This window comes from Xenopus tropicalis, chromosome 8 (assembly GCF_000004195.4).
Source record: "Xenopus tropicalis strain Nigerian chromosome 8, UCB_Xtro_10.0, whole genome shotgun sequence".
NCBI classification, from domain to species: Eukaryota; Metazoa; Chordata; class Amphibia; order Anura; family Pipidae; genus Xenopus; species Xenopus tropicalis.
Genome location: NC_030684.2, coordinates 135109023 through 135126231, shown reverse-complemented (window position 1 = coordinate 135126231; position 17209 = coordinate 135109023). Strand labels below are relative to the sequence as shown.

Here is a 17209-nt window from a genome sequence, read left to right as displayed (position 1 = left end):
CACTGCATTGCTCACACCTCAGATTCAGGCTGTCCCTGTATTGTTTACATTTGTAATCCCCTGTGCTGTTCACACCTTTTAATCTCTGCATTGTTCACCGCCAGCATTGTTCACACCTCAGGCTCAGACAATAAGTTCCCACATTGTTCACACCTCAGACAGACTGCATTGTGTCACTGTATGCTGCCGTACCCTGCCTGTGTGTGCCATACTCTGCCTGCCCTACCCTGCCTGTGTGTGCCATTCTCTGCCTGCCCTATGCTGCCTGTGTGAACCAGAATCTGCACTTCAACAGTAGAAAGGTCCGGGCTGCACCATTTATGATTAGGTTTTAGAAAATATATATTTAGTTATTCAAAGAAAATACTTCCACATCTGGAATAAAAGGCTATTAGTTTAATCCAGATCCATACACGGTGGGCTTCTTTTTCCTCCATCCCCACGGCAATTAGGAAGGAATTTGGCTGTCATTACGCTCAGCACCAGAAAATGCCTGGAAAAGAGAAATTAAATATATTATTTCATAATAATATTGTGCACTCAACACTCGTGTCCTCCTTCAGCAGAATTCATTGCCCCAAATAAAACCTACTCTAATGGAGGCCTCTCTTTCTTACATACACTTGTTCCAATGGCCACAGTAGGTCAGTAGGCTTCCTCTTCTCTTCTCCTGGTCATTTTAAACACAGCCCAATCCCTCATCCTTCTCTTTCCCATCATTTGAGGAGCACCAGTTAATCTCTTCCCCCTTTTCTTAGCAAAGTGATAAAGTAAACTCCAGACCCCCCCCTTGCCACATTTACTGATACTTTCCTCTCTGACTTCAGTCATTCTTCTTCTGAGCCTTCTTGCTTTCTACCTTTAACTCCCATCTTTGAACTTTAGCAGAAGACAGAAACGGTCACCCATAAGGAAGTCATCTTCCTTGATCTGATCTGCACCAACACCTGACTTTTACCCATTTAGCAATGATCCAGTCCCTCTTTAGATCATGTCCTTATCACTTTTTCTGACATTGCCCTCCTTCATCTAATCCAACACTTATGTCTTGTCCCAAAGTCCTCCTTCATCTAATCCTCAACTAATGTCTTATACCAAAGTCCTCCTTCATCTAATCCTCAACTAATGTCTTATCCCGAAGTCCTCCTTCATCTAATCCTCCACTTATGTCTTGTCCCAAAGTCCTCCTTCATCTAATCCTCAACTAATGTCTTATCCAGAAGTCCTCCTTCATCTAATCCTCCACTTATGTCTTGTCCAAGTCCTCCTTCATCTAATCCTCCACTAATGTCTTGTCCTGAAGTCTTCTTCCATAATAAACCACCCAACCCCTTCCAAGGACATCACAAATGGGTAGGGATGGTATCACCAGAAGGGGTTGATGTTTGTAATTCACCAACGAGATAACCTACTTGGCCTACCACTCTCCTTAACTCACAGATCAGGCCAATACACAAAATTCTATCACAGCAATTTTTAAAATTGATACAATGGCTACTGAACTCAGCCTATTTAAATGTCAAATTGTAAGAAATTAGAAAGATTGTGACTTCTCCCATCATCTCTCACTCCCCCTCCCAATTGTGTGTTAATCTGAGCTACCAGCAGCCAGAGCTACAGCGCATAAGGTACGGAGAACAAGCTAAAATGGCAGCTGCTATCTTAAACAGAGGGAGCTTCTAGGGCTGTTTACTCAGGTATGGTAAAGCTTTCTGCAGAATAAATATAGCTTTCTAGGTGGCACTAATGTGGCAAATCTATTGGCAGTAAAATTCCAAAATGACTTTCCTTCTCCTTTAAGTATGGAAACATTATATCCCTGCCTAAATTATCCTTTAATATATCATAAAAAAAAAACCCTGTGTAAAGACTTTCATAGTTAATATTGCATGATGCCCTTATCCTGGCAAAGTCTGCATGTCTAAAATTTAGTCTTTTAGTTACTCCCTTATAAAGTTTTCTTGTTACGATCATTGTTTCCTAAATGGTCACCCAAGCAAATGCTAGAGATGAGTCTGGTATTATTAATTACCTGATCCAAAAAAAAGAGTCCTGAACTACCTGAAAAAAAAAGTTGCCATTTGGCCTATTTACAAACCTGCTAGCGTTTAATGACTTGGCTGCCCTATTACTCCAGTCAATCGATAACTCAAGTCACCAATAATAACAACTTGACTAAATGCACTTGTGGAGAGATTATCTTTAGTAGGCTCCATCTCATTGGAATGGGACTCATTATCATGGATAAAGTAGTAAAGCACTTCCATCAAAGTGCTTAGTCACAGTCATAGAGGCTTAGTCAGTAGGAGGAGAACCTTAAACTAGCCCTTCCACTGCCCAATTGTTTTGATAGGAGAATGCCTGACAGTGCCAGTATAGCCTAAAACACTCACTAGGGCTCAGAAGCATCAGCATTAATAGGTATATTAATACTCACCAGGCAGCCGGCGCAGCATGTACAGAGGCAGACGGAGAAGAGCACCAAGCCTATAAAGAGATACTCAAATATCAAGATTCCAAAGGCAGATTTATAGACCAGATCGTTACAAGCCCTGGGATCGTCGGGGTAGATTCTGAAGACCCAAACGCTACCTGAAATCAGAAATAAACATATGAAATCCCAGAGGTGAAACAGTTTGACATATTGAGAATATAAAAGTAACCCCACCAGATGAGTAGGCACTTTATACCTGGAGCAAATATATAAAGGATGGGGGGTAGGCATTTGTACTGTGGAAGTAACTTACAACTGAATGTTTTTAGGTGTTTCACATTTGTTATCATTATTTCTCTTGAAGCTCTTGTGCAGAAGGGGGATAATGAAGAAACTCCATGATAGTTACCGGCAATGAACCAGCAGAAGGAGAAGAGCCCGATGATGCTCTCTAGGGCGTAGGTCACTTTCTTTGCCGCCTTCTTCAATGGAATGAGGCAAAACCCCACTAAATGGAAGGCCCCGGCCACTATCAGGTAAATGGGGATATTGGGCTCCCTGGGGCAGTTCCCCACATGCATGGACCCTGTGTGTAAGGGAAGGAAAGCCTGATTATAAAGAGTTTGAGGTTCCATGAAAACATAATACAGAGAAGAGTCTTGTAACTTACCGAGGATAATCATGGCAACGCTTAGCGCCGTCCATATCACCAAAGTGAAGAGCTGGAAACCTAAAATCACATCAATAAAAGTGGTGGAACATTGCACTCTCATTGTAACATAGTAAGTTAGGTTGAAAAAAGACACATATATCAAGTTCAACCATAATACATATATATAACCTGCCTAACTGCTAGTTGATCCAGAGGAAGGCAAAAAAAACCCATAGGAAGCCTCTCTAATTTGCCGCAGAGGGGAAAATATTCCTTCCTGACTCCAAGATGGCAATCGGACCAGTCCCTGGATATTCATAGAACAGAATTATGAATTTTCCTAATACAGGTATAGGACCCATTATCCAGAATGCTCGGGGCCAAGGGTATTCCGGATAAGGGGTCTTTCTGTAATTTGGGTCTCCACACCTTAAGTCTACTAAAAACCAATAAAACATTAATTAAACTCAATAGGATTGTTTTGCACCAAATAAGGGGTTAATTATATCTTAGTTGGGATCAAGTACAGGTACTGTTTTATTATTACAGAGAAAAGGGAATCATTTAACCATTAAATAAACCCAAAAGGGCTGTTCTGCCCCCAATAAGGGGTAATTATATCTTAGTTGGGATCAAGTACAGGTACTGTTTTATTATTACAGAGAAAAGGGAATCATTTAACCATTAAATAAACCCAAAAGGGCTGTTCTGCCCCCAATAAGGGGTAATTATATCTTAGTTGGGATCAAGTACAGGTACTGTTTTATTATTACAGAGAAAAGGGAATCATTTAACCATTAAATAAACCCAATAGGGCTGTTCTGCCCCCAATAAGGGGTAATTATATCTTAGTTGGGATCAAGTACAGGTACTGTTTTATTATTACAGAGAAAAGGGAATCATTTAACCATTAAATAAACCCAATAGGGCTGTTCTGCCCCCAATAGGGGGTAATTATATCTTAGTTGGGATCAAGTACAGGTACTGTTTTATTATTACAGAGAAAAGGGAATCATTTAACCATAAAATAAACCCAATAGGGCTGTTCTGCCCCAATAAGGGGTAATTATATCTTAGTTGGGATCAAGTACAGGTACTGTTTTATTATTACAGAGAAAAGGGAATCATTTAACCATAAAATAAACCCAATAGGGCTGTTCTGCCCCAATAAGGGGTAATTATATCTTAGTTGGGATCAATTACAAGGTTCTGTTTTATCACTACAGAGAAAAAGAAAATCAGTTGTAAAATTATGAATTATTTGGTTAAAATGGAGTTTATGGGAGACGGGCTTTCCATAATTCAGAGATTTCTGCATAACGGGTTTCCGGAGGAGCAGCACTGTTTATATTTCTGCTTATTATTCTATGTGTTGCTCAGAGGAGCGTATGGATCTAGAAATCAGCCAGGACCTCACCCTAAGTGGTCAGAAGGGTCAAAAGCAAATTATTTGACCCTTCTGACCACTCAGGGTGAGGTCCTGGCTGATTTCTAAACAACATAACATAAAAACCTTTATGTTAGGAAGATGAATAAAATGCTAATCTATTCCAGTAGCCACAGTACTGAGCCAGGAACTCCTTCTTGTTTCCCGTCATGTTTACCAGATGGTTCCAGTAGGTTGGAATATGGCTGGAATATGGTTAGGTAGGTATCACACTTACCAACTGTCGGTGTTGTTGTTGATTCAGACCTTTCTAAAGAGACAGAGAGAGAGAAAGCATCAGCACAGATGCCAGTTAGCACAAAGCAGTGATCACTTTATGTCCTATAATATTATACCATGAGTAGGGCTATATTTTCTTTTTGCCTTTTACTACCTACCTACATATTACCACCTATACACAACTTTCTTTACCATGACCCCAATAAATAGGACCAGTGTTAAGCTCCACTGGGGCAGGGACTGATGGGAATGTGATAGGGACCTTAGATTGTAAGCTCACTGGGGCAGGGAGTGATGAGAATGGGATAGGGACCTTAGATTGTAAGCTCACTGGGGCAGGGACTGATGGGAATGTGATAGGGACCTTAGATTGTAAGCTAACTGGGGCAGGGACTGATGGGAATGTGATAGGGACCTTAGATTGTAAGCTCACTGGGGCAGGGGCTGATGGGAATGGGATAGGGACCTTAGATTGTAAGCTCACTGGGGCAGGGACTGATGGGAATGTGATAGGGACCTTAGATTGTAAGCTCACTGGGGCAGGGACTGATGGGAATGGGATAGGGACCTTAGATTGTAAGCTCACTGGGGCAGGGACTGATGGGAATGTGATAGGGACCTTAGATTGTAAGCTCACTGGGGCAGGGGCTGATGGGAATGGGATAGGGACCTTAGATTGTAAGCTCACTGGGGCAGGGAGTGATGAGAATGGGATAGGGACCTTAGATTGTAAGCTCACTGGGGCAGGGGCTGATGGGAATGGGATTGGGACCTTAGATTGTAAGCTCACTGGGGCAGGGACTGATGGGAATGTGATAGGGACCTTAGATTGTAAGCTCACTGGGGCAGGGACTGATGGGAATGTGATAGGGACCTTAGATTGTAAGCTCACTGGGGCAGGGACTGATGGGAATGTGATAGGGACCTTAGATTGTAAGCTCACTGGGGCAGGGGCTGATGGGAATGTGATAGGGGCCTTAGATTGTAAGCTCACTGGGGCAGGGACTGATGGGAATGATGTTTAATCTCTGTACAGCACTACAGGATAGGTAGGAGCTATATAAATAAAGGCTAACCATGGATAAAAACATGACATACACACAACAGTAAAGCAATATTACTTTTTGGCATGCAATAACCTAACATAATCTCTCGTTACATAGGGAATAGAATAGAGGCTGAAACAATACCTTCTGTTTGCCATTGCTTGATTTATTATTCCGGCCTGCTCAGCCTTGCAAGGAGAAGATTCCTACGTATTGTGTGTAAAGGGACTGAGAGCCATAACTTGGCCAGTAAGTAACTTGAAAAGCCATTTACTATTTTACTACAGAGTTGGACTGAGCCACCGGGGCACCCGGAAAAATCCTGCTGTGCCGTTAGTGGCAACGGTAGTGGGGGCCCTTGAGGTCCGGTCTTCTGTTGAGGTCAGGTGCTCTGTTTGACCAAAGATACCTCAGTCCAACACTGTTTACTAATAATGTAACTGTATTTCTGCCAGATATGGTCCTTCAATTGATTGTTATGGCCCCCAACAGGGATGGATAATTGCATCCTTGGCTGTGCACCTCCCAGTCCTACCATAAGTGTTCCTACCTTGTTGGGCCCCTGCCAGGCCCCAGCTCCATCCCCTTTGTCACCTTCCCACGTGAATAATAATCACCTAATGGGATTTTTCCACTGCCCCCCAGTCTGTTTACTGACCTCCTTGAATGACATTGTTACGGCCCCCAAGCACGTTGAGATCTGCTCGCTTGGTGAGATCGACAAGCGAGCGGATCTTCACCCGATATCCCCACCTACGGGTGGGCGATATCGGGGAGCGTGTAGGTGAAAAAAAAATAATTCAATCACTTGGCAGTGGGGCAGTCGGTTCGGGGACCGAATCAACAAGCCGATGCGGTCCCCGATCCGACTGAATTCTCTAACCTGCCCGATCAATATCTGCCCAATTTCAGGCCAGATATCGGTCGGGCAGGCCCCTCGTTTCTGCCCCTACACGGGCCAATAAGCTGCTGAATCTGTCCAAGGGACCCATATCGGCAGCTACAATCGGCCCATGTATGGGGACCTTTATTTTATTACTATTGATAGAGCAATGTGGGAGAACGGAACGGATAAGGAGAACTTAGGGAGGAACACACCCCAAGGGGCATATTTATAGAAGGGTGAAATTACAGTTCAGCTCAGTTCACCAGATTGACACTCCACACCTCTCGGTTCTCAGGAGTAGCCATCAGTTTCCCTAGGGAATCCCCTCCTTGGCTCATTTCTGCAGCAAAAGGAAATATTTACCCCCCACCCCTCCTTATCTGTGTGGCCGAGACAAACAGCAGCTGTGCAGCCCGTACTACAGGAGATACACAGAGTGTAATATGCCAGAAATGTGAGAGCGCCAGGGGAGGAGTTTCCTACAGAATATGCTGATTGTCCCTGCTGGGAGACCGGGCAGCTAATGGGGCAGGAAGCTAATGCACGGATATATTTATATTATAGAACATTGTATGGGGAGTGGGAAACAAGGGAAAATAAATGCTACCCGTGCATGTACAGATACTGAATGAACATTCAGACACCCCTGTACCCCCTGAATCATCAATATCTTAACCATCCATCAGCCATCAACCAGATAACTACATTTGCACCACATACAAAATAATCCCCCTAAGTCCTAAGGCAGTGGTTCCCCCCTAGAGGGGCTCAAATCAGTGGTGGGGGGCCCAGTCTAAAGGCTATTGAGGGTGGGATTAGGGGTAATGCCTATTTGTTCTCTTAGATACTCAGTGAAGCCAATAAGGAAGGGGGCACAAAACTATGGGGCCCTTGACCAACTGTAGGATACCCAAGAGGGGACTGAACAAAGTCTAATAACACTATGGGGCACATTTACTAATCCACAAATCCGAATCCCGAATGGGAAAAAATCGGATTGGAAACAAAAATTTTGTGACTTTTTCATCGCCGTTGCATTTTTATTCGTATTTTGCACGTTTTTTTCATCGCCGTCACAACTTTATCGTATTTTGCGCGACTTTTCCGTCACCGTCGTAATTTTTTCGTATTGAGCAATTGTGAACGGCGGAAAAACCAATCCGATTTTTTCGCGACGGCGACAAAAAAAGCCGCAGAAAATATACGATACAATCGTAACGGCGACGAAAAAATCGCAGGACATACGGAAAAGTCACGACGGAAAAGTCGCAAAAGTACCGGTCATTACAAAAAAACGCGTTCAGATGCTTTCGGTCAGTCCGTGGATTAGGAAATCTGCCCCTATGAGACGACACCATGTTGATATATAACAGTGGCTCACAGGTGAAAAAGGTTGGGGACCCCTGATATAGAAGCACAAGGGCTAGGAATGGACACCCCCCGGACTTCATATATATACTGTGTATGTGTGCATCAAACAGCTTTACTAACAGGATTTACTACTCACATAACCCCACGCGTTTGTCAATTATGTTAATGACTAAAACAGGGACACCTACCTTTGTTTGCTTCCAAAAATTGCCAGTCCGTTCGGGGGCTTTCGGTCGGTCCATGGATTAGGAAATCTGCCCCTATGAGACGACACCATGTTGATATATAACAGTGGCTCACAGGTGAAAAAGGTTGGGGGCCCCTGATATAGAAGCACAAGGGCTAGGAATGGACACCCCCCGGACTTCATATATATACTGTGTATGTGTGCATCAAACAGCTTTACTAACAGGATTTACTACTCACATAACCCCACGCGTTTGTCAATTATGTTAATGACTAAAACAGGGACACCTACCTTTGTTTGCTTCCAAATATTGCCAGTCCGTTCGGGGGCTTTCGGTCGGTCCGTGGATTAGGAAATCTGCCCCTATGAGACGACACCATGTTGATATAGAACAGTGGCTCACAGGTGAAAAAGGTTGGGGATCCCTGATATAGAAGCACAAGGGCTAGGAATGGACACCCCCCCGGACTTCATATATATACTGTGTATGTGTGCATCAAACAGCTTTACTAACAGGATTTACTACTCACATAACCCCACGCGTTTGTCAATTATGTTAATGACTAAAACAGGGACACCTACCTTTGTTTGCTTCCAAATATTGCCAGTCCGTTCGGGGGCTTTCGGTCGGTCCGTGGATTAGGAAATCTGCCCCTATGAGACGACACCATGTTGATATATAACAGTGGCTCACAGGTGAAAAAGGTTGGGGGCCCCTGATATAGAAGCACAAGGGCTAGGAATGGACACCCCCCCGGACTTCATATATATACTGTGTATGTGTGCATCAAACAGCTTTACTAACAGGATTTACTACTCACATAACCCCACGCGTTTGTCAATTATGTTAATGACTAAAACAGGGATACCTACCTTTGTTTGCTTCCAAATATTGCCAGTCCGTTCGGGGGCTTTCGGTCGGTCCGTGGATTAGGAAATCTGCCCCTATGAGACGACACCATGTTGATATAGAACAGTGGCTCACAGGTGAAAAAGGTTGGGGGCCCCTGATATAGAAGCACAAGGGCTGGAAATGGACACCCCCTGGACTTCATATATATACTGTGTATGTGTGCATCAAACAGCTTTACTAACCGGATTTACTACTCACATAACCCCACGCGTTTGTCAATTATGTTAATGACTAAAACAGGGACACCTACCTTTGTTTGCTTCCAAATATTGCCAGTCCTTCCCAATGCCCACACTCATACGGAACATACTCACATGTTTAAAAGCACCCAGATACACAGTGACACTGAGCATTACTGTGCTGGGAGATATATATATATATATATATACAGTATATAGATACACAGTGACACTGAGCATTACTGTGCTGGGAGATATATATATATATATATACAGTATATAGATACACAGTGACACTGAGCATTACTGTGCTGGGAGATATATATATACAGTATATAGATACACAGTGACACTGAGCATTACTGTGCTGGGAGATATATATATACAGTATATAGATACACAGTGACACTGAGCATTACTGTGCTGGGAGATATATATATATACAGTATACAGATACACAGTGACACTGAGCATTACTGTGCTGGGAGATATATATATATATATATATATATATATATATATACACAGTATACAGATACACAGTGACACTGAGCATTACTGTGCTGGGAGATATATATATACAGTATATAGATACACAGTGACACTGAGCATTACTGTGCTGGGAGATATATATATATACAGTATACAGATACACAGTGACACTGAGCATTACTGAGCTGGGAGATATATATATATATATATATATATACAGTATATAGATACACAGTGACACTGAGCATTACTGTGCTGGGAGATATATATATATATATACAGTATATAGATACACAGTGACACTGAGCATTACTGTGCTGGGAGATATATATATACAGTATATAGATACACAGTGACACTGAGCATTACTGTGCTGGGAGATATATATATATACAGTATACAGATACACAGTGACACTGAGCATTACTGTGCTGGGAGATATATATATATATATATATATATATATATACACAGTATACAGATACACAGTGACACTGAGCATTACTGTGCTGGGAGATATATATATACAGTATATAGATACACAGTGACACTGAGCATTACTGTGCTGGGAGATATATATATATACAGTATACAGATACACAGTGACACTGAGCATTACTGAGCTGGGAGATATATATATATATATACAGTATATAGATACACAGTGACACTGAGCATTACTGTGCTGGGAGATATATATATATATATACAGTATATAGATACACAGTGACACTGAGCATTACTGTGCTGGGAGATATATATATACAGTATATAGATACACAGTGACACTGAGCATTACTGTGCTGGGAGATATATATATATACAGTATACAGATACACAGTGACACTGAGCATTACTGTGCTGGGAGATATATATATATATATATATATATATATATATATATACACAGTATATAGATACACAGTGAGACAGCATTACTGTGCTGGGAGATATATATATATATATACAGTATACAGATACACAGAGACACTGAGCATTACTGTGCTGGGAGATATATATATATATATATATATATATATATACACAGTATATAGATACACAGTGAGACAGCATTACTGTGCTGGGAGATATATATATATATATATATATATATACACAGTATATAGATACACAGTGAGACAGCATTACTGTGCTGGGAGATATATATATATATACAGTATACAGATACACAGAGACACTGAGCATTACTGTGCTGGGAGATATATATATATATATATATATATATATATATATACACAGTATATAGATACACAGTGAGACAGCATTACTGTGCTGGGAGATATATATATATATACACAGTATATAGATACACAGTGAGACAGCATTACTGTGCTGGGAGATATATATATATATACAGTATACAGATACACAGAGACACTGAGCATTACTGTGCTGGGAGATATACTGTATATATATATATACAGTATACAGATACACAGTGACACTGAGCATTACTGTGCTGGGAGATATATATATATACAGTATATAGATACACAGTGACACTGAGCATTACTGTGCTGGGAGATATATATATATATATATATACACAGTATACAGATACACAGTGACACTGAGCATTACTGTGCTGGGAGATATATATATATATATATACAGTATACAGATACACAGTGACACTGAGCATTACTGTGCTGGGAGATATATATATATATATATATATACAGTATACAGATACACAGTGACACTGAGCATTACTGTGCTGGGAGATATATATATATATATATATATATATTTATATACAGTATATAGATACACAGTGACACTGAGCATTACTGTGCTGGGAGATATATACAGTATATATATATATACATATATATATATGTAGGGACCCATAGGGTTAAGTGCCCTATGGTTTCATATTCCCTACCTCTTCAGAGCTATTAGGTTATTGGGTAGAGTCCCATACTTAAGTTACACTAATCCTTATAGGTTTAGCCAGGTTGACCACTCCCCTTGCAGACTGATATACTGTCTATCAAGGAGGAGTGGCTTCCTCTTTGGCTGCAGTCTGTCTCCTAAACATCACTCCACTGAGCCTGGAGGCAGATCCTAGGCCACCAGAAGCCAATTGTGCCCAAGAGGTCCTTTACATCTGGAGAAGTTGGGGAACAGGCCCCCGTGAACGACGACTAAGTCAGCACAGACAGATCTGTTACCAGCACTTTCTAGGAAAGTGAGAGCAGTCAGCTTAGTTATAAAGGGCAGCCATTAGCCCCACCAAAGGAGTGTTTAGTACTGGGAGTATCTCCTATCTGGCAATGTTGCCTCAGTGTAGGGCCACCGAGTGGTAGTGACAGGCAGGCAGATTGGAAACGAAAATTTTGTGACTTTTTCGTCGCTGTTGCATTTTTTTCGTATTTTGCACGTTTTTTTAGTCGCAACTTTATCGTATTTTGCGCGACTTTTCCGTCACCGTCACAATTTTTTCGTATTGAGCAATTGTGAACGGCGGAAAAACCAATCCGATTTTTTTGTGACAGCGACAAAAAAGTCGCTGAAAATATACGATACAGTCGTAATGGCGATGAAAAAATTGCGGGACATACGGAAAAGTCGCAAAAGTACCGGTCATTACAAAAAAAAACGCGTTCAGATGCTTTCGGTCCGTCCGTGGATTAGGAAATCTGCCCCTATGAGACGACACCATGTTGATATAGAACAGTGATCCCCAACCAGTGGCTCAGGGGCAACATGTTGCACCCCAACCCCTTGGGTGTTGCTCCCAGTGGCCTAAAAAAAGGGGCTTATTTTGCAATTCCTGCTCTGGAGGCAAATTGTGCCTGCATAAAACCCAAATATACTCTCCTGTCGGCTGCCAGCTGACTTAGTGGCTACCAAATAGCCAATCACAGCTCATATCTGGCACCTCAGGAATTTTATTATGCTTGCGTTGCTCCCCAACTCTCTTTCCAATTGAATGTGGCTCACAGGTGAAAAAGGTTGGGGACCCCTGATATAGAAGCACAAGGGCTAGGAATGGACACCCCCCCGGACTTCATATATATTCTGTGTATGTGTGCATCAAACAGCTTTACTAACAGGATTTACTACTCCCATAACCCCACGCGTTTGTCAATTATGTTAATGACTAAAACAGGGACACCTACCTTTGTTTGCTTCCAAATATTGCCAGTCCGTTCGGGGGCTTTCGGTCGGTCCGTGGATTAGGAAATCTGCCCCTATGAGACGACACCATGTTGATATAGAACAGTGGCTCACAGGTGAAAAAGGTTGGGGGCCCCTGATATAGAAGCACAAGGGCTAGGAATGGACACCCCCCCGGACTTCATATATATACTATGTATGTGTGCATCAAACAGCTTTACAAACAGGATTTACTACTCACATAACCCCACGCGTTCGTCAATTATGTTAATGACTAAAGCAGGGATACCTACCTTTGTTTGCTTCCAAAAATTGCCAGTCCTTCCCAATGCCCACACACATACGGAACATACTTACATGTTTATAAGCACCCAGATACACAGTGACACTGAGCATTACTGTGCTGGGAGATATATATATATATACAGTATATAGATACACAGTGACACTGAGCATTACTGTGCTGGGAGATATATATATATACAGTATATAGATACACAGTGACACTGAGCATTACTGTGCTGGGAGATATATATATATATATATATACAGTATACAGATACACAGTGACACTGAGCATTACTGTGCTGGGAGATATATATATATACAGTATATAGATATACATTGACACTGAGCATTACTGTGCTGGGAGATATATATATATATACAGTATACAGATACACAGTGACACTGAGCATTACTGTGCTGGGAGATATATATATATATATATATACAGTATACAGATACACAGTGACACTGAGCATTACTGTGCTGGGAGATATATATATATATATATATATATATATACAGTATACAGATACACAGTGACACTGAGCATTACTGTGCTGGGAGATATATATATATATATATATATATATATACAGTATACAGATACACAGTGACACTGAGCATTACTGTGCTGGGAGATATATATATATATACACAGTATACAGATACACAGTGACACTGAGCATTACTGTGCTGGGAGATATATATATATATATATATATATATATATACACAGTATACAGATACACAGTGACACTGAGCATTACTGTGCTGGGAGATATATATATATATATATATACAGTATATAGATACACAGTGACACTGAGCATTACTGTGCTGGGAGATATATATATATACAGTATATAGATACACATTGACACTGAGCATTACTGTGCTGGGAGATATATATATATATATATACAGTATACAGATACACAGTGACACTGAGCATTACTGTGCTGGGAGATATATATATATATATATATATATATACAGTATACAGATACACAGTGACACTGAGCATTACTGTGCTGGGAGATATATATATATACAGTATATAGATACACAGTGACACTGAGCATTACTGTGCTGGGAGATATATATATATACAGTATATAGATACACATTGACACTGAGCATTACTGTGCTGGGAGATATATATATATATATATATACAGTATACAGATACACAGTGACACTGAGCATTACTGTGCTGGGAGATATATATATATATATATATATATATATACAGTATACAGATACACAGTGACACTGAGCATTACTGTGCTGGGAGAGATATATATATATATATACAGTATACAGATACACAGTGACACTGAGCATTACTGTGCTGGGAGATATATATATATATATATATACAGTATATAGATACACAGTGACACTGAGCATTACTGTGCTGGGAGATATATATATATATACAGTATATAGATACACAGTGACACTGAGCATTACTGTGCTGGGAGATATATATATACAGCTCATATCTGGCACCTCAGGAATTTTATTATGCTTGCGTTGCTCCCCAACTCTCTTTCCAATTGAATGTGGCTCACAGGTGAAAAAGGTTGGGGACCCCTGATATAGAAGCACAAGGGTTAGAAATGGACACCCCCCCGGACTTCATATATATTCTGTGTATGTGTGCATCAAACAGCTTTACTAACAGGATTTACTACTCACATAACCCCACGCGTTTGTCAATTATGTTAATGACTAAAGCAGGGATACCTACCTTTGTTTGCTTCCAAAAATTGCCAGTCCTTCCCAATGCCCACACACATACGGAACATACTCACATGTTCAAAAGCACCCAGATACACAGTGACACTGAGCATTACTGTGCTGGGAGATATATATATATACAGTATATAGATACACAGTGACACTGAGCATTACTGTGCTGGGAGATATATATATACAGTATATAGATACACAGTGACACTGAGCATTACTGTGCTGGGAGATATATATATATATATACAGTATATAGATACACAGTGACACTGAGCATTACTGTGCTGGGAGATATATATATATATATATATACAGTATATAGATACACAGTGACACTGAGCATTACTGTGCTGGGATATATATATATACAGTATATAGATACACAGTGACACTGAGCATTACTGTGCTGGGAGATATATATATACAGTATATAGATACACAGTGACACTGAGCATTACTGTGCTGGCATATATATATATATATATATATATATATATACAGTATATAGATACACAGTGACACTGAGCATTACTGTGCTGGGAGATATATATATATATATATACAGTATATAGATACACAGTGACACTGAGCATTACTGTGCTGGGAGATATATATATACAGTATATAGATACACAGTGACACTGAGCATTACTGTGCTGGGAGATATATATATACAGTATATAGATACACAGTGACACTGAGCATTACTGTGCTGGGAGATATATATATATACAGTATACAGATACACAGTGACACTGAGCATTACTGTGCTGGGAGATATATATATATATATATATATATATATATATACACAGTATACAGATACACAGTGACACTGAGCATTACTGTGCTGGGAGATATATATATACAGTATATAGATACACAGTGACACTGAGCATTACTGTGCTGGGAGATATATATATATACAGTATACAGATACACAGTGACACTGAGCATTACTGAGCTGGGAGATATATATATATATATACAGTATATAGATACACAGTGACACTGAGCATTACTGTGCTGGGAGATATATATATATATATACAGTATATAGATACACAGTGACACTGAGCATTACTGTGCTGGGAGATATATATATACAGTATATAGATACACAGTGACACTGAGCATTACTGTGCTGGGAGATATATATATATACAGTATACAGATACACAGTGACACTGAGCATTACTGTGCTGGGAGATATATATATATATATATATATATATATATATACACAGTATATAGATACACAGTGCGACAGCATTACTGTGCTGGGAGATATATATATATATATACAGTATACAGATACACAGAGACACTGAGCATTACTGTGCTGGGAGATATATATATATATATATATATATATATATACACAGTATATAGATACACAGTGAGACAGCATTACTGTGCTGGGAGATATATATATATATATATATATATATATACACAGTATATAGATACACAGTGAGACAGCATTACTGTGCTGGGAGATATATATATATATACAGTATACAGATACACAGAGACACTGAGCATTACTGTGCTGGGAGATATACTGTATATATATATATACAGTATACAGATACACAGTGACACTGAGCATTACTGTGCTGGGAGATATATATATATACAGTATATAGATACACAGTGACACTGAGCATTACTGTGCTGGGAGATATATATATATATATATACACAGTATACAGATACACAGTGACACTGAGCATTACTGTGCTGGGAGATATATATATATATATATACAGTATACAGATACACAGTGACACTGAGCATTACTGTGCTGGGAGATATATATATATATATATATATACAGTATACAGATACACAGTGACACTGAGCATTACTGTGCTGGGAGATATATATATATATATATATATATATTTATATACAGTATATAGATACACAGTGACACTGAGCATTACTGTGCTGGGAGATATATACAGTATATATATATATACATATATATATATGTAGGGACCCATAGGGTTAAGTGCCCTATGGTTTCATATTCCCTACCTCTTCAGAGCTATTAGGTTATTGGGTAGAGTCCCATACTTAAGTTACACTAATCCTTATAGGTTTAGCCAGGTTGACCACTCCCCTTGCAGACTGATATACTGTCTATCAAGGAGGAGTGGCTTCCTCTTTGGCTGCAGTCTGTCTCCTAAA

At 40.1% G+C, this 17209-nt stretch overlaps 1 protein-coding gene across 10 annotated transcripts in view; it reads right to left on the bottom strand.

Moving 5' to 3' along the window:
* Nucleotides 1–381: 381 nt before the first annotated feature.
* The window catches only part of LOC100497651, a 53013-nt gene continuing 36185 nt past the window's right edge, over nt 382–17209 (bottom strand). For 4 of the 10 annotated variants that reach the window (XM_012953519.3, XM_012953515.3, XM_012953518.3 and 1 more), the window contains 10 exons: nt 12973–13044; nt 9116–9187; nt 8825–8896; nt 8534–8605; nt 8244–8315; nt 4751–4783; nt 3105–3164; nt 2748–3020; nt 2438–2592; nt 382–493 (listed from right to left, as the gene is read on the bottom strand). In XM_012953519.3, coding sequence (XP_012808973.2) covers nt 449–493; nt 2438–2592; nt 2748–3020; nt 3105–3164; nt 4751–4783; nt 8244–8315; nt 8534–8605; nt 8825–8896; nt 9116–9187; nt 12973–13044 — 926 coding nt within the window. In that variant the 3' untranslated portion in view covers nt 382–448. Of the gene's footprint in view, nt 494–2437; nt 2593–2747; nt 3021–3104; nt 3165–4750; nt 4784–8243; nt 8316–8533; nt 8606–8824; nt 8897–9115; nt 9188–9405; nt 9512–12972; nt 13045–13263; nt 13337–15011; nt 15085–17209 lie in introns of those variants that run through there. The other 6 variants (XM_031891069.1, XM_012953520.3, XM_012953517.3 and 3 more) reach the window with 6 other exon arrangements.